We start from the raw sequence: 22,013 nt of genomic DNA on the forward strand, positions 1-22,013 counted from the left end.
ACCCACTGCCTCCCCCACACTGTCACCATTATGTATCATTACTAAGGACCCCTCTGCCTCGTACTGCCACCCCCACTGTTCCCCATACACAGGGGCTGTGGGGCCTCAGTCTGGTCACCCGGGAGCGGCCACTTGACACGGTTCCCGCCTAATCAGCCTGCTCGGGTCACGTGATTCCCCACTGATCGGTCAGGGCCAGGTGCCAATAATAAAGATGGCGGCGTCGCGTACATAACGTGACTGACATCGGAGCCAATAGCCTGTGGCCGCCTAGTCACGCTCAATATAACGCTCTCCAACCAATCCCGGAGAAGAGATGGACCCGGAAGTTGTTGTGTGCCGTGATGAGGAAGCCGGAAGTGACTGCGCGGTGACTGCTGAGGGCCCCGGGATGGAGCGGTGACCGGAGCCCATGGAAGGGGCGGAGCCTGTGGAAACTGAAAAAGGAGAACCGGGGGTGGTGTACACCATGGAGAACAAGCCCATAGTCACATGTGAGACTTCTGTATACCCCCTGCACTCTGTATATGTACACCCCTGTACACTGTCACCCCACATATATATGTATACACCCATGTACACTGTCACCCCACATATATATGTATACACCCCTGTACACTGTCACCCCACATATATATGTATACACCCATGTACACTGTCACCCCACATATATATGTATACACCCCTGTACACTGTCACCCCACATATATATGTATACACCCATGTACACTGTCACCCCACATATATATGTATACACCCCTGTACACTGTCACCCCACATATATATGTATACACCCCTGTACACTGTCACCCCACATATATATGTATACACCCCTGTACACTGTCACCCCACATATATATGTATACACCCATGTACACTGTCACCCCACATATATATGTATACACCCCTGTACACTGTCACCCCACATATATATGTATACACCCATGTACACTGTCACCCCACATATATATGTATACACCCCTGTACACTGTCACCCCACATATATATGTATACACCCCTGTACACTGTCACCCCACATATATATGTATACACCCCTGTACACTGTCACCCCACATATATATGTATACACCCCTGTACACTGTCACCCCACATATATATGTATACACCCCTGTACACTGTCACCCCACATATATATGTATACACCCCTGTACACTGTCACCCCACATATATATATATATATATATATATATATATATATACACCCCTTTACACACACACACATATGTACACACACACACACACCCCTGTACACTGTCACCCCACATATATATATATATATATATATACACCCCTGTACACTGTCACCCCACATATATATGTATACACCCCTGTACACTGTCACCCCACATATATATATATATATATATACCCCTTTACACACACACAAACACACACATATATATGTACACACACACACCCCTGTACACTGTCACCCCACATATATATGTATACACCCCTGTACACTGTCACACACACACACACACACACACATATATATGTACACACACACACACCCCTGTACACTGTCACCCACACATATCGCCTATATATATCCCCTATACACTGTCACCCATATATCCCATATATATACCCCTGTACACTGTCACCCACACATATCACACACACATATATATATACACACTCACACCTATACACTGTCACCGCACATATCGCCTATATATATATATATATATATATATATATATATATATATATATATATATATATATATATATATATATATATATATATATATACACCCCTGTACACTGTCACCCACACATATCCCACAAATATATATACACACTCACCCCTATACACTGTCACCCCACATATTGCCTATATATATCCCCTATACACTGTCACCCATATATCCCATAAATATTCCCCTTGTACACTGTCACCCACACATATCCCCTGTACACTGTCACTCACACATAACACACACACACACACACACACACACACACACACACACACACATATATATGTGTAACAGGACGGCACTCCGATGATGTAGCTTTCGTCGGTGCCAGGTCATAAAATGAAATGCAGTACACTTACCCCCCCCCCCCCTGTAGAAGGATGAAGACCAGCACTCAGACGTAGGTTTAGGTGAAGAAAAAGCGTGTTTATTCCATGTGTACAGGTAATAGCAACACGGGCTGTCCCGACAGCCGTTTCAACTGGGCATCAACCAGTTGTCATCAGGGGAACAGAGCACTCAGCAGCCCCAGTTTAAATACAGTAACAATTGCGCCAAAACATATGTTAATGAGGGTCCTTTGACCTTCCAGATTAGATCTGACATCAACTGTGCCCCGTCAGGTGGAGGGGGCAGGTGGCGCTGGAGTGAGTGACAGCGGGATTCCCCGTGCTGGCAGCCTGTGATAGGCTCGCTGCGGGGATCCCGCTATCAGCTGAGTGAACGCTGCGTTGCTAGGGAACGGACACTAGCGTCCAGTGGCAGTGACGGTGTGAGGGGGAAGTGTGACGCGCGAGGAATGTGGGCGGGTTGGACGGAGGCAATCCCGTCTGTACGTACTGGACGGAAGCTGCCTCTGTAATGTCAGATCTAAAGCAAACACTTTACAAGAAACAAATCGGTATCTGCAGTAGCTGGTACACACCGCACGGAGGTGATCAACACAGAAGTGAGTGCTGACACACAGCGGTGTCCGCTCGCACAGAAAGGGTGACCTGTCGACAGTAAATCTGTAGTAATGTAGAGGCAGAGGATCCCCACGGCAAGAATGGGGTCATAGCAGTGAATGAGCGCTGACACACAGCGGTGTCCGCTCTGGTAACAGCAGGAATCTACATTCAGTCAGTCGACAGGGGCACTGAACTGTTAAGAAGAGAGGATCAATACACATATAGGGCGCCAGTATACAGCATGCTTATCGTCTACCAACTGATAACAAAATAACGGGATTTAGGAAATGTAGACACCACGGTGTGTCGACTACATGACAGAGGGTCAAAAAGAGTCTTAACTCTAACAGATAGCGCAGTTAAACCAGTGGGTACTTATAAACAATAATAGACCCTTAAGGTGATATCAGCAAGGGTCATAAAACAGCAGGAGATAGGCAAAGTGTGAACACACGGCGGTGTCAACATAGCGATACATACAATGTGTGGACACACGGCGGTGTCAACACAGCGATACATGCAGATAAAACTGACACACGGAGGTGCCGGTGGTGAATGCATAACAATACAGAGTAGTAATAAAAGTCTTGAACTGTTAAAGGGGGGCGTCCAACCCAGGGGTAAGAAGGGGGGCACACGGGGAGCAGTGAAGTTAAATGAAACAACCCATTTTGAAGTCTTCGTTTAGTCCAGATGGGGCCATTGTGTTCAGCCTGAAAATCCACTGGAATTCTCTTTGAAGGAGAAGTCTGTCTCTGTCCCCCCCTCTTTTAAGTGGGGGGATGTGGTCGATAATGGCACATCGGAGTTGTGTGACTTTGTGGGCTTTGGATAAAAAGTGTCTTGCCACTGGGAGATTCTTCAGGTCATTGGTTGCATCTTGTGTTGTATAGCACTTTTTGATAGAGGATCGATGTTGGCTCAGCCTCTCCTTGAGCATCCTGGAGGTTTTGCCAATGTACAGAAGGTTGCAGGGGCATTTGAGGGCATAAATAACGAACTTGCTATTACAGTCCAAGCGGTGTTTAATGGTGTAAGATATGTGGTCTTGGGGGTTGATGAATTTATCACCTGTGATAAGGAACTGGCAGTTGGAACACCCTGCACATTTGAAAGTTCCATTTTTCTTACTGAGCCAATGAATCTTGCTGGCTGGTGCGGGTCCTGGGGCCATTTTCACTAGAAGGTCTCTGAGGTTGGGCCCCCTTCTATAGGCAAAGCGTGGCGGTGCGGCAAGTTCTTTGGACAAAGTTGGGTCACTGGCAATCAGATGCCAGTGTTCGTTGACTTTCTTGCGAATGTGGTTGGATGCCACCGTGTAGGTACTGCAGAAATTCATCGTTTTGGAGGTTGCTGTCAGTGGCTGTGGTTTGGTACCCAAAAGATCTTGTCTGTCCATAATTTCAACTCTTGCTATTGCTTCCTTAACCTCTCGTTGGCTGTAACCTCTCTCGAGGAATCTGTCACCCATGGTAATTAATGCTGCTTTGCATTCAATTGGGTCAGACGTAATGCGTCTTGCCCGGGGAAGTTGGGAAAAGGGGAGTCCTCTTTTCAAGGGAGCAGGGTGGAAGCTGGTAGCGTGTAGCAGAGTATTTTTATCGGACTCCTTAGAATAAATTGTAGTTATAATGTTGGATCCCTCAATCTTGACTGTAACGTCCAGGAAGTTAATGAGCTTGTCACTAAAGTTCATCGTAAATTTGATGGTGCTGGGGAGTGAGTTCAAGAAGTTGAAGAATTCAATCAGTTAGGATTCTCCTCCGGACCAAAGGATGAACAAGTCATCAATATAGCGTACGAAAAATAATAGTGAGTCCTTGTAGGTTTCATTGCCTGTGATGTATTTGGTCTCGTACTCTGACATAACGATGTTCGCATACGATGGGGCCATGTTAGACCCCATCGCAGTGCCCTGCTTTTGGAGGTAAAAGCGGTTCTCCAACAAGAAGTAATTCTTGGTGAGGATGGTTTCAATCAGAACCAAGAGGTATTCAACGGGGGGGCCATTGTAGTGTGCATTGTTAGTGAGTGTCGCTCGGCAGGAATCCAGTCCCAATTTATGCGGTATATTGGTATAAAGACTAGACACGTCTAGCGTGACTAATAGTGTCCCTGCCGGTATTGCTTTCAATAGCCCGATTTTGCGCAGAAAATCACTGGTGTCCGAGATGAATGTCGGGATCTGTTTCACCACAGGTTGAAGGTAGAAATCCACAATTTGCGAGATGGGCTGGCACAAGGAACCCCTGGCCGAGATGATCGGTCTGCCTGGAGGGGTTGCCATGGACTTGTGCACTTTGGGCAACGTATAAAGAAAGGGGATCTTGGGGTGGGTTTGGCACAGAAAGTCAGCGGTATCCTGATTGATGAAGGTATTGTTAGTACCGACTTGGATGATTTGATCTATGATTTTTTTGAACTTCCAAGTGGGGTCAAAGTCCAGTGTTTCAGAACACGTAGTGTCAGCCAACTGTGTCAGGGCTTCCGCGGTATAGTAAGAGTGGTTGAGGAGCACAATGCCACCCCCTTTATCCGCTGGTCGAATGACCAGTTTGGTGTCATTGGTCAGGGTTTTGATCGCCGCTCTCTCATCGCTCGTGATGTTATGGTATGAGATCTTCTGAGCCTTGATGAAGGGGTTCGTGTCCCTTTTCAGTACCCTGGTGAAGGTGGTGATGGACGGGTTTAACGTGGGGGGGGGTCAAATGTACTTTTGCATTTCAGTTTTGTCGGTTGCGGTGTTAACATGGTCACAGGTGTTGGCGAAGCTGTTGGTTTCAGGAAGTAATCACGTAATCTTAGTTGTCTGCCCAAGTGGAACATATCAACCTGCCATTTGAACACGTCCTGGGTGAGGGTGGGCACAAAAGAAAGGCCTTTATTAAGCAGGGATAATTCTGCCTGTGAAAGTTGGTGTTCCGAAAGGTTGAAGACCACAGTACCCATACTTATTTTGTTGTTTTCTTTCTTGATTTTTCTCCCACCTCTGCGAGTGGGTAAAGCGGGTTTTTTGGCGGTTTGCGGGTGCGTTCTCCTCTAGCAAGGTATCTGGTCTCTTGTGTGTTTGTTGTCGTAGCTTCAGAGTCACTTGTGGAAGTATGCGATCTGCTTTCCACGTCAGTGTACTGTGCAGGTTGTCGTCGTCCCGGGCCTCGTCTTTGTTGCTGGCGAAAACGCCTAGGCTCAATGCGTGAGAACCACGGGTAGACCCTATTTTCTTTATAGTCGAATTTGACTATTTTGTATTTACTTTTTTTGAATTTAAGCAAATTCTCCTTGAACTTCTCAATTTCTTTGTCAAGTTTGGTGCCAAGATCACTGGCTGGGTCCCGAATGGCCTGGTATGGGTCCGTTCTCTGGAGGTCCGCGATATCTGTTTTAATCAAGAGGAGATCTGCTGATGTTTGCTCAATAACCAGGAGCATGAGGTCTTGCGAGCATTTATTTAGCACATTGCACCATTTGATACAAAACTCGTTGTTGTGCCTGCCAAGGGTGGGTTGGTTATGCAGTCTGAAGCCTCTCGGAATAAGGGATTCTTTAAAATACTGGGAAAGTGTTTGGCCGTGGAGTTGGAGTTCAATTTCCCTCTTTTTGAGTTTTAGCAAGTCGTAATAGGTCTCCTCTGGTGTGTCTCTGTCAAATGCTAGATCATCTGTGTCTGAGAAAAGGATCCGCTCTACATCGGTGGTGTTAAACTGCAATGTGGATGCAGTTTCTCTTCCACCGGTCTGAGACATGGGTGCACAACACAGTATGCAAGATAGATGACAAGGAGAAAGGTAGCGTCCGGTGAGGAGTGAAATGAATAAAAGAACAAGTCAAATGTAGAAACACTGCAAGCTGCACCGGCCTGCTAGTGTAAGTCTCATAAGCTGGTGAGGGTGCTCTGTCCAGATAGGTAGAAATTCAGATAAATGGGTAACAGGACGGCACTCCGATGATGTAGCTTTCGTCGGTGCCAGGTCATAAAATGAAATGCAGTACACTTACCCCCCCGTAGAAGGATGAAGACCAGCACTCAGACGTAGGTTTAGGTGAAGAAAAAGCGTGTTTATTCCATGTGTACAGGTAATAGCAACACGGGCTGTCCCGACAGCCGTTTCAACTGGGCATCAACCAGTTGTCATCAGGGGAACAGAGCACTCAGCAGCCCCAGTTTAAATACAGTAACAATTGCGCCAAAACATATGTTAATGAGGGTCCTTTGACCTTCCAGATTAGATCTGACATCAACTGTGCCCCGTCAGGTGGAGGGGGCGGGTGGCGCTGGAGTGAGTGACAGCGGGATTCCCCGTGCTGGCAGCCTGTGATAGGCTCGCTGCGGGGATCCCGCTATCAGCTGTGTGAACGCTGCGTTGCTAGGGAACGGACACTAGCGTCCAGTGGCAGTGACGGTGTGAGGGGGGAAGTGTGACGCGCGAGGAATGTGGGCGGGTTGGATGGGCGGGTTGGACGGAGGCAATCACGTCTGTACGTACTGGACGGGAGCTGCCTCTGTAATGTCAGATCTAAAGCAAACACTTTACAAGAAACAAATCGGTATCTGCAGTAGCGGGTACACACCGCACGGAGGTGGTCAACACAGAAGTGAGCGCTGACACACAGCGGTGTCCGCTCGCACAGAAAGGGTGACCTGTCGACAGTAAATCTGTAGTAATGTAGAGGCAGAGGATCCCCACGGCAAGAATGGGGTCATAGCAGTGAATGAGCGCTGACACACAGCGGTGTCCGCTCTGGTAACACCAGGAATCTACATTCAGTCAGTCGACAGGGGCACTGAACTGTTAAGAAGAGAGGATCAATACACATATAGGGCGCCAGTATACAGCATGCTTATCGTCTACCAACTGATAACAAAATAACTGGATTTAGGAAATGTAGACACCACGGTGTGTCGACTACATGACAGAGGGTCAAAAAGAGTCTTAACTCTAACAGATAGCGCAGTTAAACCAGTGGGTACTTATAAACAATAATAGACCCTTAAGGTGATATCAGCAAGGGTCATAAAACAGCAGGAGATAGGCAAAGTGTGAACACACGGCGGTGTCAACATAGCGATACCCACTGGTTTAACTGCGCTATCTGTTAGAGTTAAGACTCTTTTTGACCCTCTGTCATGTAGTCGACACACCGTGGTGTCTACATTTCCTAAATCCCGTTATTTTGTTATCAGTTGGTAGACGATAAGCATGCTGTATACTGGCGCCCTATATGTGTATTGATCCTCTCTTCTTAACAGTTCAGTGCCCCTGTCGACTGACTGAATGTAGATTCCTGGTGTTACCAGAGCGGACACCGCTGTGTGTCAGCGCTCATTCACTGCTATGACCCCATTCTTGCCGTGGGGATCCTCTGCCTCTACATTACTACAGATTTACTGTCGACAGGTCACCCTTTCTGTGCGAGCGGACACCGCTGTGTGTCAGCGCTCACTTCTGTGTTGACCACCTCCGTGCGGTGTGTACCCGCTACTGCAGATACCGATTTGTTTCTTGTAAAGTGTTTGCTTTAGATCTGACATTACAGAGGCAGCTCCCGTCCAGTACGTACAGACGGGATTGCCTCCGTCCAACCCGCCCACATTCCTCACGCGTCACACTCCCCCCCTCACACCGTCACTGCCACTGGACGCTAGTGTCCGTTCCCTAGCAACGCAGCGTTCACTCAGCTGATAGCGGGATCCCCGCAGCGAGCCTATCACAGGCTGCCAGCACGGGGAATCCCGCTGTCGCTCACTCCAGCGCCACCCGCCCCCTCCACCTGACGGGGCACAGTTGATGTCAGATCTAATCTGGAAGGTCAAAGGACCCACATTAACATATGTTTTGGCGCAATTGTTACTGTATTTAAACTGGGGCTGCTGAGTGCTCTGTTCCCCTGATGACAACTGGTTGATGCCCAGTTGAAACGGCTGTCGGGACAGCCCGTGTTGCTATTACCTGTACACATGGAATAAACACGCTTTTTCTTCACCTAAACCTACGTCTGAGTGCTGGTCTTCATCCTTCTACGGGGGGGGGGGGGGGGGGGGGGGTGGTAAGTGTAATAGATATATATATATATATATATATATATAATCTCAAGGTATTTCAGCCCGGCACTTGTCCTTACTGGAGCTCAGCTGCCACGGTGCCCTCTTGAAGCTATATATATATATATATATCCCCTATACACTGTCACCCACACATATCCTATATATATACACCTCCTATACACTGTCACCCCACATATCCCATATATATATAAATATATACACCCCTATACACTGTCACCCCACATATCCCATATATATATATATATATATATATATATATATATATATATACCCCTATACACTGTCACAATATATATATAATATATATATATTATATTACACCCCCCTATACACTGTCATCCACACCTATCGCGCATATCTATCTATCTATCCCTATGCACTGTCACTGTGTCTGTTACAGGTGCTGGTGGTATATGGGGTACTAGGTGCCTGGGACTAATGTGCTGTGTCTGTTACAGGTGCTGGTGGTATATGTGGTACTAGGTGCCTGGTGGTATATGTGGTACTAGGTGCCTGGGACTAATGTGCTGTGTCTGTTACAGGTGCTGGTGGTATATGTGGTACTAGGTGTCTGGGACTAATGTGCTGTGTCTGTTACAGGTGCTGGTGGTATATGTGGTACTAGGTGTCTGGGACTAATGTGCTGTGTCTGTTACAGGTGCTGGTGGTATATGTGGTACTAGGTGCCTGGTGGTATATGTGGTACTAGGTGCCTGGGACTAATGTGCTGTGTCTGTTACAGGTGCTGGTGGTATATGTGGTACTAGGTGCCTGGGACTAATGTGCTGTGTCTGTTACAGGTGCTGGTGGTATATGTGGTACTAGGTGTCTGGGACTAATGTGCTGTGTCTGTTACAGGTGCTGGTGGTATATGTGGTACTAGGTGTCTGGGACTAATGTGCTGTGTCTGTTACAGGTGATGGTGGTATATGTGGTACTAGGTGTCTGGGACTAATGTGCTGTGTCTGTTACAGGTGCTGGTGGTATATGTGGTACTAGGTGCCTGGGACTAATGTGCTGTGTCTGTTACAGGTGCTGGTGGTATATGTGGTACTAGGTGCCTGGGACTAATGTGCTGTGTCTGTTACAGGTGCTGGTGGTATATGTGGTACTAGGTGCCTGGTGGTATATGTGGTACTAGGTGCCTGGGACTAATGTGCTGTGTCTGTTACAGGTGCTGGTGGTATATGTGGTACTAGGTGTCTGGGACTAATGTGCTGTGTCTGTTACAGGTGCTGGTGGTATATGTGGTACTTGGTGCCTGGGACTAATGTGCTGTGTCTGTTACAGGTGCTGGTGGTATATGTGGTACTAGGTGTCTGGGACTAATGTGCTGTGTCTGTTACAGGTGCTGGTGGTATATGTGGTACTAGGTGCCTGGTGGTATATGTGGTACTAGGTGTCTGGGACTAATGTGCTGTGTCTGTTACAGGTGCTGGTGGTATATGTGCTACTAGGTGTCTGGGACTAATGTGCTGTGTCTGTTACAGGTGCTGGTGGTATATGTGCTACTAGGTGTCTGGGACTAATGTGCTGTGTCTGTTACAGGTGCTGGTGGTATATGTGGTACTTGGTGCCTGGGACTAATGTGCTGTGTCTGTTACAGGTGCTGGTGGTATATGTGGTACTAGGTGCCTGGGACTAATGTGCTGTGTCTGTTACAGGTGCTGGTGGTATATGTGGTACTAGGTGCCTGGTGGTATATGTGGTACTAGGTGCCTGGGACTAATGTGCTGTGTCTGTTACAGGTGCTGGTGGTATATGTGGTACTAGGTGCCTGGGACTAATGTGCTGTGTCTGTTACAGGTGCTGGTGGTATATGTGGTATATGTGGTACTAGGTGCCTGGTGGTATATGTGGTACTAGGTGCCTGGGACTAATGTGCTGTGTCTGTTACAGGTGCTGGTGGTATATGTGGGTCTAGGTGTCTGGGACTAATGTGCTGTGTCTGTTACAGGTGATGGTGGTATATGTGGTACTAGGTGTCTGGGACTAATGTGCTGTGTCTGTTACAGGTGTTGGGGGTATATGTGGTACTAGGTGTCTGGGACTAATGTGCTGTGTCTGTTACAGGTGATGGTGGTATATGTGGTACTAGGTGTCTGGGACTAATGTGCTGTGTCTGTTACAGGTGCTGGTGGTATATGTGGGTCTAGGTGTCTGGGACTAATGTGCTGTGTCTGTTACAGGTGATGGTGGTATATGTGGTACTAGGTGTCTGGGACTAATGTGCTGTGTCTGTTACAGGTGTTGGGGGTATATGTGGTACTAGGTGCCTGGGACTAATGTGCTGTGTCTGTTACAGGTGCTGGTGGTATATGTGGTACTAGGTGTCTTGGACTAATGTGCTGTGTCTCTTACAGGTGCTGGTGGTATATGTGGTACTAGGTGCCTGGGACTAATGTGCTGTGTCTGTTACAGGTGATGGTGGTATATGTGGTACTAGGTGCCTGGGACTAATGTGCGGTGTCTGTTACAGGTGCTGGTGGTATATGTGGTACTAGGTGCCTGGGACTAATGTGCTGTGTCTGTTACAGGTGCTGGTGGTATATGTGGTACTAGGTGCCTGGGACTAATGTGCTGTGTCTGTTACAGGTGCTGGTGGTATATGTGGTACTAGGTGCCTGGGACTAATGTGCTGTGTCTGTTACAGGTGCTGGGGACCAGAGTTTGTTCACTGCTGTTTATTCTACACTCACACAGCAGCTGCCCAAGGAGCCAATGGAATGGCGAAGGTGAGGAAACACTGTCTCGCTGTATGGCTTTGTGCTCTATCTATCTGTATCTATATCTGATGGTTCCGTCTATGTGCTGTTCCCACAGAGCTTATGGCCGCGCTCCTAAAATGGTTCATCTGGAGTCCAACTTTGTCCAGTACAAGGAGGAGCTTTTACCAAAAGAGGGGAACAAGGCCCTGCTGACCTTCCCATTCCTGCACATCTACTGGACAGAGTGCTGTGTGAGTATCCCCCATCTCCCTGATTATACTGTGTATATCCTGATGGCAGTCCGGGGCCACAGACGGAGTATACTGTGTATATCCTGATGGCAGTCCGGGGCCACAGACGGAGTATACTGTGTATATCCTGATGGCAGTCCGGGGCCACAGACGGAGTATACTGTGTATATCCTGATAGCAGTCCGGGGCCACAGACGGAGTATACTGTGTATCCTGATAGCAGTCCGGGGCCACAGACGGGATATACTGTATATCCTGATAGCAGTCCGGGGCCACAGACGGGGTATACTGTATATCCTGATGGCAGTCCGGGGCCACAGACGGAGTATACTGTGTATATCCTGATGGCAGTCCGGGGCCACAGACGGAGTATACTGTGTATATCCTGATAGCAGTCCGGGGCCACAGACGGAGTATACTGTGTATCCTGATAGCAGTCCGGGGCCACAGACGGGATATACTGTATATCCTGATAGCAGTCCGGGGCCACAGACGGGGTATACTGTATATCCTGATGGCAGTCCGGGGCCACAGACGGAGTATACTGTGTATATCCTGATGGCAGTCCGGGGCCACAGACGGAGTATACTGTGTATATCCTGATGGCAGTCCGGGGCCACAGACGGAGTATACTGTGTATATCCTGATAGCAGTCCGGGGCCACAGACGGAGTATACTGTGTATATCCTGATAGCAGTCCGGGGCCACAGACAGAGTATACTGTATATCCTGATAGCAGTCCGGGTCCACAGACGGAGTATACTGTGTATATCCTGATAGCAGTCCGTGGCCACAGACGGAATATACTGTATATCCTGATAGCAGTCCGGGGCCATAGACGGAATATACTGTATATACCCGGATAGCTGTCCGGAGCCACAGACGGGATATATTGTATATACCCGGATAGCTGTCCGGGGCCACAGACAGAATATACTGTATATCCGGATAGCTGTCCGGGGCCACAGACAGAATATACTGTATATCCGGATAGCTGTCCGGAGCCACAGACGGAATATACTGTATATATACCCGGATAGCTGTCCGGGGCCACAGACGGAATATACTGTATATACCCGGATAGCTGTCCTGAGCCACAGACGGGATATATTGTATATACCCGGATAGCTGTCCGGGGCCACAGACGGAATATACTGTATATATCCTGATAGCTGTCCAGAATCACAGACGGAATATACTGTATATACCCGGATAGCTGTCCGGGGCCACAGACGGAATATACTGTATATCCGGATAGCTGTCCGGAGCCACAGACGGGATATATTGTATATACCCGGATAGCTGTCTGGAGCCACAGATGGAATATACTGTATATACCCGGATAGCTGTCTGGAGCCACAGACGGGATATATTGTATATACCCGGATAGCTGTCCGGGGCCACAGACAGAATATACTGTATATCCGGATAGCTGTCCGGAGCCACAGACGGGATATATTGTATATACCCGGATAGCTGTCCGGGGCCACAGACAGAATATACTGTATATCCGGATAGCTGTCCGGAGCCACAGACGGGATATATTGTATATACCCGGATAGCTGTCCGGAGCCACAGACGGAATATACTGTATATACCCGGATAGCTGTCCGGAGCCACAGACGGGATATATTGTATATACCCGGATAGCTGTCCGGAGCCACAGACGGAATATACTGTATATACCCGGATAGCTGTCCGGAGCCACAGACGGAATATACTGTATATATACCCTGATAGCTGTCCGGAGCCACAGACGGAATATACTGTATATACCCTGATAGCTGTCCGGAGCCACAGACGGAATATACTGTATATACCCGGATAGCTGTCCGGAGCCACAGACGGAATATACTGTATATACCCGGATAGCTGTCCGGAGCCACAGACGGAATATACTGTATATACCCGGATAGCTGTCCGGAGCCACAGACGGAATATACTGTATATATACCCGGATAGCTGTCCAGAGCCACAGACGGAATATACTGTATATATACCCGGATAGCTGTCCGGAGCCACAGACGGGATATATTGTATATACCCAGATAGCTGTCCGGGGCCACAGACAGAATATACTATATATACCTGGATAGCTGTCCGGAGCCACAGATGGAATATACTGTATATACCCGGATAGCTGTCCGGAGCCACAGACGGGATATACTGTATATACCCGGATAGCTGTCCGGAGCTACAGACGGAATATACTGTATATACCCGGATAGCTGTCCGGAGCTACAGACGGAATATACTGTATATACCCGGATAGCTGTCCGGAGCCACAGACGGAATATACTGTATATATACCCGGATAGCTGTCCGGAGCCACAGACAGAATATACTATATATACCTGGATAGCTGTCCGGAGCCACAGATGGAATATACTGTATATACCCGGATAGCTGTCCGGAGCCACAGACGGGATATATTGTATATACCCGGATAGCTGTCCGGAGCTACAGACGGAATATACTGTATATACCCGGATAGCTGTCCGGAGCCACAGACGGAATATACTGTATATATACCCGGATAGCTGTCCGGAGCCACAGACGGAATATACTGTATATATACCCGGATAGCTGTCCGGAGCCACAGACGGAATATACTGTATATATACCCGGATAGCTGTCCGGAGCCACAGACGGAATATACTGTATATATACCCGGATAGCTGTCTGGAGCCACGGACGGGATATACTGTATATACCCGGATAGCTGTCTGGAGCCACGGACGGGATATACTGTATATACCCGGATAGCTGTCTGGAATCACAGACGGAATATATTGTATATACCCGGATAGCTGTGTGTGTATAATGGTCTGGGGTAGGGTCGCGCCGTATAGCGTTCCGGGGTCGGGCCGCGCCGTATAGCAGTCCGGGGTCGGGCCGCGCCGTATAGCGGTCCGGGGTCGGGCCGCGCTGTATGTGCAGGGAACAATCCGGGATCACACCATTATACATCACTAGCGTTTCCCACAGACGTCCTACAGGCCATCTGGGACTCCAGCATGTCACGGGCTTCCCAGCTGTTAGTTCCCACACAGTCTGTTAGGGGTCTATTGGGAGGTCAGGGGGAGGATTCAGGATCTTGGTGTGACGTCTGTAGATATCTGGTCTCCCGCGGACATCACATTATACACACGGACTGTCGGGACTGCAACTAGACAAGCTGGAGGTAACTGTGTATTAGCTATGGTGTTATATACAGGGAGAGGGCGGGGTGGGATGTGTTATATACAGGGAGAGGGGACACACTGCATTGTGTTATATACAGAGAGAGGGGAGGCTGGGATGTGTTCTATACAGGGAGAGGGGAGGCTGGGATGTGTTCTATACAGGGAGAGGGGACACACTGTATTGTGTTATATACAGAGAGAGGGGAGGCTGGGATGTGTTATATACAGGGAGAGGGGGGCTGGGATGTGTTCTATACAGGGAGAGGGGAGGCTGGGATGTGTTCTATACAGGGAGAGGGGAGGCTGGGATGTGTTCCATACAGGGAGAGGGGAGGCTGGGATGTGTTCTATACAGGGAGAGGGGAGGCTGGGATATGTTCCATACACGGAGAGGGGAGGCTGGGATGTGTTCTATACAGGGAGAGGGGAGGCTGGGATGTGTTCTATACAGGGAGGCTGGGATGTGTTATATACAGGGAGAGGGGGGGCAGGCTGGGATGTGTTCTATACAGGGAGAGGGGAGGCTGGGATGTGTTCTATACAGGGAGGCTGGGATGTGTTATATACAGGGAGAGGGGGGGCAGGCTGGGATGTGTTCTATACAGGGAGAGGGGGGGCAGGCTGGGATGTGTTCTATACAGGGAGAGGGGGGGCAGGCTGGGATGTGTTCTATACAGGGAGAGGGGGGGCAGGCTGGGATGTGTTCTATAAAGGGAGAGGGGGGGCAGGCTGGGATGTGTTCTATACAGGGAGAGGGGGGGCAGGCTGGGATGTGTTCTATACAGGGAGAGGGGGGGCAGGCTGGGATGTGTTCTATACAGGGAGAGGGGGGGCAGGCTGGGATGTGTTCTATACAGGGAGAGGGGGGGCAGGCTGGGATGTGTTCTATACAGGGAGAGGGGGGGCAGGCTGGGATGTGTTCTATACAGGGAGAGGGGGGGCAGGCTGGGATGTGTTCTATACAGGGAGAGGGGGGGCAGGCTGGGATGTGTTCTATACAGGGAGGCTGGGATGTGTTATATACAGGGAGAGGGGAGGCTGGGATGTGTTCTATACAGGGAGAGGGGGGGGCAGGCTGGGATGTGTTCTATACAGGGAGAGGGGGGGCAGGCTGGGGATGTGTTCTATACAGGGAGAGGGGGGGCAGGCTGGGATGTGGTATATACAGGGAGAGGGGGGGCAGGCTGGGATGTGGTATATACAGGGAGAGGGGAGGCTGGGATGTGGTATATACAGGGAGATGGGGGGCTGGGATGTGTTTATATACAAGGAGATGGGGGACTGGGATGTGCGATGTGGTATATACAGGGGGCAGGCTGGGATGTGTTTATATACAAGGAGATGATGGGGGGGCTGTTATGTGGTATATACAGGGAGAGGGGAGGCTGGGATGTGTTATATACAAGGAGAGGGGAGGCTGGGATGTGGTATATACAGGGAGAGGGGAGGCTGGGATGTGGTATATACAGGGAGAGGGGAGGCTGGGATGTGGTATATACAGGGAGAGGGGAGGCTGGGATGTGGTATATACAGGGAGAGGGGAGGCTGGGATGTGTTCTATACAGGGACGGGTTGGATGTGTTATATGCAGGGAGAGGGGAGGCTGGGATGTGTTATATACAGGGAGGGGTGGGATGTGTTATATACAGGGAGAGGGGGGCTGTTATTTGTTATATACAGGGAGAGGGGATGCTGTGCTGTGGTATATACAGGGAGAGGGGGTGTGGTATATACAGGGAGAGGGGATGCTGTTCTGTGGTATATACAGGGAGAGGGGGGACTGGGATGTGTTATATACAGGGACGGGTTGGATGTGGTATATACAGGGAGAGGGGAGGCTGGGATGTGTTATATACAGGGAGAGGGGGGCTGTGTTATATACGGGGAGAGGGGGTTCTGGGATGTGTTATATACAGAGAGAGGGGGTGGGATGTGGTATATACAGGGAGGGGTGGTATATACAGGGAGAGGGGCGGCTGTTATGTGGTATATACAGGGAGAGGGGCGGCTGTTGTGGTATATACAGGGAGAGGGGGGCTGTTATTTGTTATATATAGGGAGAGGGGAGTCTGTTCTGTGGTATATACAGGGAGAGGGGGGACTGGGATGTGTTCTATACAGGGACGGGTTGGATGTGTTATATGCAGGGAGAGGGGAGGCAGGGAGAGGGGGGCTGTTATTTGTTATATACAGGGAGGGGGGGGCTGTTATGTGGCATATGCAGTGAGAGGGGAGGCTGTTCTGTGGTATATACAGGGACAGGGGGGACTGGGATGTGTTATATACAGGGACGGGTTGGATGTGGTATATACAGGGAGTGGGGGAGGCTGGGATGTGTTCTATACAGGGAGATGGGGGGTGGGATGTGTTATATACAGGGAGAGGGGGGGCTGTTATGTGCTATATACAGGGAGAGGGCGTTCTGGGATGTGTTATATACAGAGAGGAGGGGTGGGATGTGTTATATACAGGGAGAGAAGGGGTGGGATGTGTTATATACAGCATACCTCCCAACAGTCCCGATTGTCAGGGCCTGTCCCACCCGCGGGCGGCAGTGTCCTGCTGGGATTGTGCAGGGGTACGACGAACACTGGGGGGGGGTACTGCTGGGAGTGTCTGGGGGGTAAACCCGGTGCCCAGTGTCTGAGCATGGAGAGTGTGTGATGTGAGTACCAGGCCGGATATACCTGTATTAGGGGAGGGTGTGTGACTACGGACACCAGGCCGTATATGCTTACATACTGTAGGACACGTGTCTCCTGTAGGTCATACGTATGTAGCTGGCCGGGGTCTCTGTATATATCAGTACTTGGGGTCATGCTTACATACTGTAGGACACGTGTCTCCTGTAGGTCATATGTATGTAGCTGGCCAGGGTTTCTGTATATAACAGTACTTGGGGGTCATGCTTACATAATGTAGGACTTGTGTCACCTGTAGGTCATATGTATGTAGCTGGCCGGGGTCTCTGTATATAACAGTACTTGGGGTCATGCTTACATACTGTAGGACACGTGTCACCTGTAGGTCATATGTATGTAGCTGGCCGGGGTCTCTGTATATAACAGTACTTGGGGTCATGCTTACATACTGTAGGACACGTGTCTCCTTTAGGTCATATGTATATAGCTGGCCGGGGTCTCTGTATATAACAGTACTTGGGGTCATGCTTACATACTGTAGGACACGTGTCACCTGTAGGTCATATGTATGTAGCTGGCCGGGGTCTCTGTATATAACAGTACTTGGGGTCATGCTTACATAATGTAGGACACGTGTCTCCTGTAGGTCATATGTATGTAGCTGGCCGGGGTCTCTGTATATAACAGTGAGGTCATGCTTACATACTGTAGGACACGTGTCACCTGTAGGTCATATGTATGTAGCTGGCCGGGGTCTCTGTATATAACAGTACTTGGGGTCATGCTTACATACTGTAGGACACGTGTCTCCTTTAGGTCATATGTATATAGCTGGCCGGGGTCTCTGTATATAACAGTACTTGGGGTCATGCTTACATACTGTAGGACACGTGTCACCTGTAGGTCATATGTATGTAGCTGGCCGGGGTCTCTGTATATAACAGTACTTGGGGTCATGCTTACATAATGTAGGACACGTGTCTCCTGTAGGTCATATGTATGTAGCTGGCTGGGGTCTCTGTATATAACAGTACTTGAGGTCATGCTTACATACTGTAGGACACGTGTCACCTGTAGGTCATATGTATGTAGCTGGCCAGGGTCTCTGTATATAACAGTACTTGGGGTCATGCTTACATACTGTAGGACACGTGTCACCTGTAGGTCATATGTATGTAGCTGGCCGGGGTCTCTGTATATAACAGTACTTGGGGTCATGCTTACATACTGTAGGACACGTGTCACCTGTAGGTCATATGTATGTAGCTGGCCGGGGTCTCTGTATATAACAGTACTTGGGGTCATGCTTACATACTGTAGGACACGTGTCTCCTTTAGGTCATATGTATGTAGCTGGCCAGGGTTTCTGTATATAACAGTACTTGGGGTCATGCTTACATACTGTAGGACACGTGTCACCTGTAGGTCATATGTATGTAGCTGGCCGGGGTCTCTGTATATATCAGTACTTGGGGTCATGCTTACATACTGTAGGACATGTGTCACCTGTAGGTCATATGTATGTAGCTGGCCGGGGTCTCTGTATATAACAGTACTTGGGGTCATGCTTACATACTGTAGGACACGTGTCACCTGTAGGTCATATGTATGTAGCTGGCCGGGGTCTCTATATATAACAGTACTTGGGGTCATGCTTACATACTGTAGGACACGTGTCACCTGTAGGTCATATGTATGTAGCTGGCCGGGGTCTCTGTATATAACAGTACTTGGGGTCATGCTTACATACTGTAGGACACGTGTCACCTGTAGGTCATATGTATGTAGCTGGCCGGGGTCTTTGTATATAACAGTACTTGGGGTTATGCTTACATACTGTAGGACACGTGTCTCCTTTAGGTCATATGTATGTAGCTGGCCGGGGTCTCTATATATAACATTACTTGGGGTCATGCTTACCTACTGTAGGACACGTGTCTCCTTTAGGTCATATGTATGTAGCTGGCCGGGGTCTCTGTATATAACAGTACTTGGGGTCATGCTTACATACTGTAGGACACGTGTCACCTGTAGGTCATATGTATGTAGCTGGCCGGGGTCTCTATATATAACAGTACTTGGGGTCATGCTTACATACTGTAGGACACGTGTCTCCTTTAGGTCATATGTATGTAGCTGGCCGGGGTCTCTGTATATAACAGTACTTGGGGTCATGCTTACATACTGTAGGACACGTGTCACCTGTAGGTCATATGTATATAGCTGGCCGGGGTCTCTGTATATAACAGTACTTGGGGTCATGCTTACATACTGTAGGACACGTGTCACCTGTAGGTCATATGTATGTAGCTGGCCGGGGTCTCTGTATATAACAGTACTTGGGGTCATGCTTACATACTGTAGGACACGTGTCACCTGTAGGTCATATGTATGTAGCTGGCCCGGGTCTCTGTATATAACAGTACTTGGGGTCATGCTTACATACTGTAGGACACGTGTCACCTGTAGGTCATATGTATGTAGCTGGCCGGGGTCTCTGTATATAACAGTACTTGGGGTCATGCTTACATACTGTAGGACACGTGTCACCTGTAGGTCATATGTATGTAGCTGGCCGGGGTCTCTGTATATAACAGTACTTGGGGTCATGCTTACATACTGTAGGACACGTGTCACCTGTAGGTCATATGTATATAGCTGGCTGGGGTCTCTGTATATAACAGTACTTGGGGTCATGCTTACATACTGTAGGACACGTGTCTCCTGTAGGTCATATGTATGTAGCTGGCCGGGGTCTCTGTATATAACAGTACTTGGGGTCATGCTTACATACTGTAGGACACGTGTCACCTGTAGGTCATATGTATGTAGCTGGCCGGGGTCTCTGTATATAACAGTACTTGGGGTCATGCTTACATACTGTAGGACACGTGTCACCTGTAGGTCATATGTATGTAGCTGGCCGGGGTCTCTGTATATAACAGTACTTGGGGTCATGCTTACATACTGTAGGACACGTGTCACCTGTAGGTCATATGTATGTAGCTGGCCGGGGTCTCTGTATATAACAGTACTTGGGGTCATGCTTACATACTGTAGGACACGTGTCACCTGTAGGTCATATGTATGTAGCTGGCTGGGGTCTCTGTATATAACAGTACTTGGGGTCATGCTTACATACTGTAGGACACGTGTAACCTGCTGATCACATGTATGTAAGCGTGGTTCCTATCCCTACTTCTACCAGGACACGGAAGTGTACAAAGCCACCACCAAGGATGACATCACCAAATGGCAGAACGCTTTGCGGGCTCACGGCACCACCGACTGGCTGATTGTGGTAGTGGAGAGTGAGGCCAAGAAGAAGAACAAGACCAACATCCTCCCACGGACGTCCATCGCTGACAAGATCCGCAGCGACTTCTGCAACAAGCAGAGCGACCGGTGAGTTCGGCAGCGAGAGGTCACACCTTATACAGTGCCACCGCCCTCATTGTCCTCACGGACGAGCTACAGGTTATTCTCTGTCCCCTGCGCTGTAATACGGAGGTGTGACTAACCGGAGTCATGTGTATGGGCTATCTCACACGCTCCGGCTCCTGCCGAAACCCCGCACGGCCTAAGGCCGTGCTGCAGACAGTGGTTAATAATGGACATGATTGTGTCCATCCACGGCCTGGCCGCCCGGTTGCAGCCGGATCCCACCACTGGAAGGGGCGGCTGCCGGGCTGTGGCCAACCCCTCCATTGTAAACTTCTCAGTGCGGTGCGGCTTCTTGGCCGTGCGGGGTTTCGCCACCCGGCAGGAGTCTGAGCATGTGAAATAGCCCTTAGGGTCACTGGGTGGCTGGGGAGCGTGCTGGTGTGTGTGATGTGTCTCGTTACATATTGTGTAGGTGTGTGGTGCTGGTGTGTGTGATGTGTCTCGTTACATATTGTGTAGGTGTGTGGTGCTGGTGTGTGTGTGTGTGATGTGTCTCGCTACATATTGTGTAGGTGTGTGGTGCTGGTGTGTGTGTGTGTGATATGTCTTGTTACATATTGTGTAGGTGTGTGTGATGTGTCTTGTTACATATTGTGTAGGTGTGTAGTGCTGGTGTGTGTGTGATGTGTCTCGTTACATATTGTGTAGGTGTGTGGTGCTGGTGTGTGTGTGTGTGATATGTCTTGTTACATATTGTGTAGGTGTGTGGTGCTGGTGTGTGTGATATGTCTCGTTACATATTGTGTAGGTGTGTGTGATGTGTCTTGTTACATATTGTGTAGGTGTGTGGTGCTGGTGTGTGTGTGTGTGTGATATGTCTTGTTACATATTGTGTAGGTGTGTGGTGCTGGTGTGTGTGATGTGTCTCGTTACATATTGTGTAGGTGTGTGGTGCTGGTGTATGTGATGTGTCTCGTTACATATTGTGTAGGTGTGTGTGTGAGATGTGTCTCGTTACATATTGTGTAGGTGTGTGTGATGTGTCTCGTTACATATTGTGTAGGTGTGTGGTGCTGGTGTGTGTGATGTGTCTCGTTACATAT

The 22,013-nt window shown here is 49.0% G+C and overlaps 1 protein-coding gene across 3 annotated transcripts in view; it reads left to right on the top strand.

Moving 5' to 3' along the window:
• The first annotated feature begins 273 nt into the window (after positions 1–273).
• Positions 274–22,013, top strand: part of TRAPPC10 (trafficking protein particle complex subunit 10) — a 90,407-nt gene continuing 68,667 nt past the window's right edge. For all 3 annotated transcript variants that reach the window (XR_014470217.1, XR_014470218.1, XM_083171440.1), the window contains exons 1-4: positions 274–494; positions 11,394–11,475; positions 11,564–11,699; positions 20,735–20,931. Coding sequence is in view for 1 of the 3 variants with exons in the window: in XM_083171440.1 (XP_083027566.1) it covers positions 413–494; positions 11,394–11,475; positions 11,564–11,699; positions 20,735–20,931 (497 nt within the window). In the remaining 2 variants the exon portion in view is untranslated. The remainder of the gene's footprint in view (positions 495–11,393; positions 11,476–11,563; positions 11,700–20,734; positions 20,932–22,013) is intronic.

The sequence above is a fragment of the Crinia signifera genome, chromosome 2 (genome assembly GCF_055691185.1).
Source record: "Crinia signifera chromosome 2, ASM5569118v1, whole genome shotgun sequence".
NCBI lineage: Eukaryota > Metazoa > Chordata > Amphibia > Anura > Myobatrachidae > Crinia > Crinia signifera.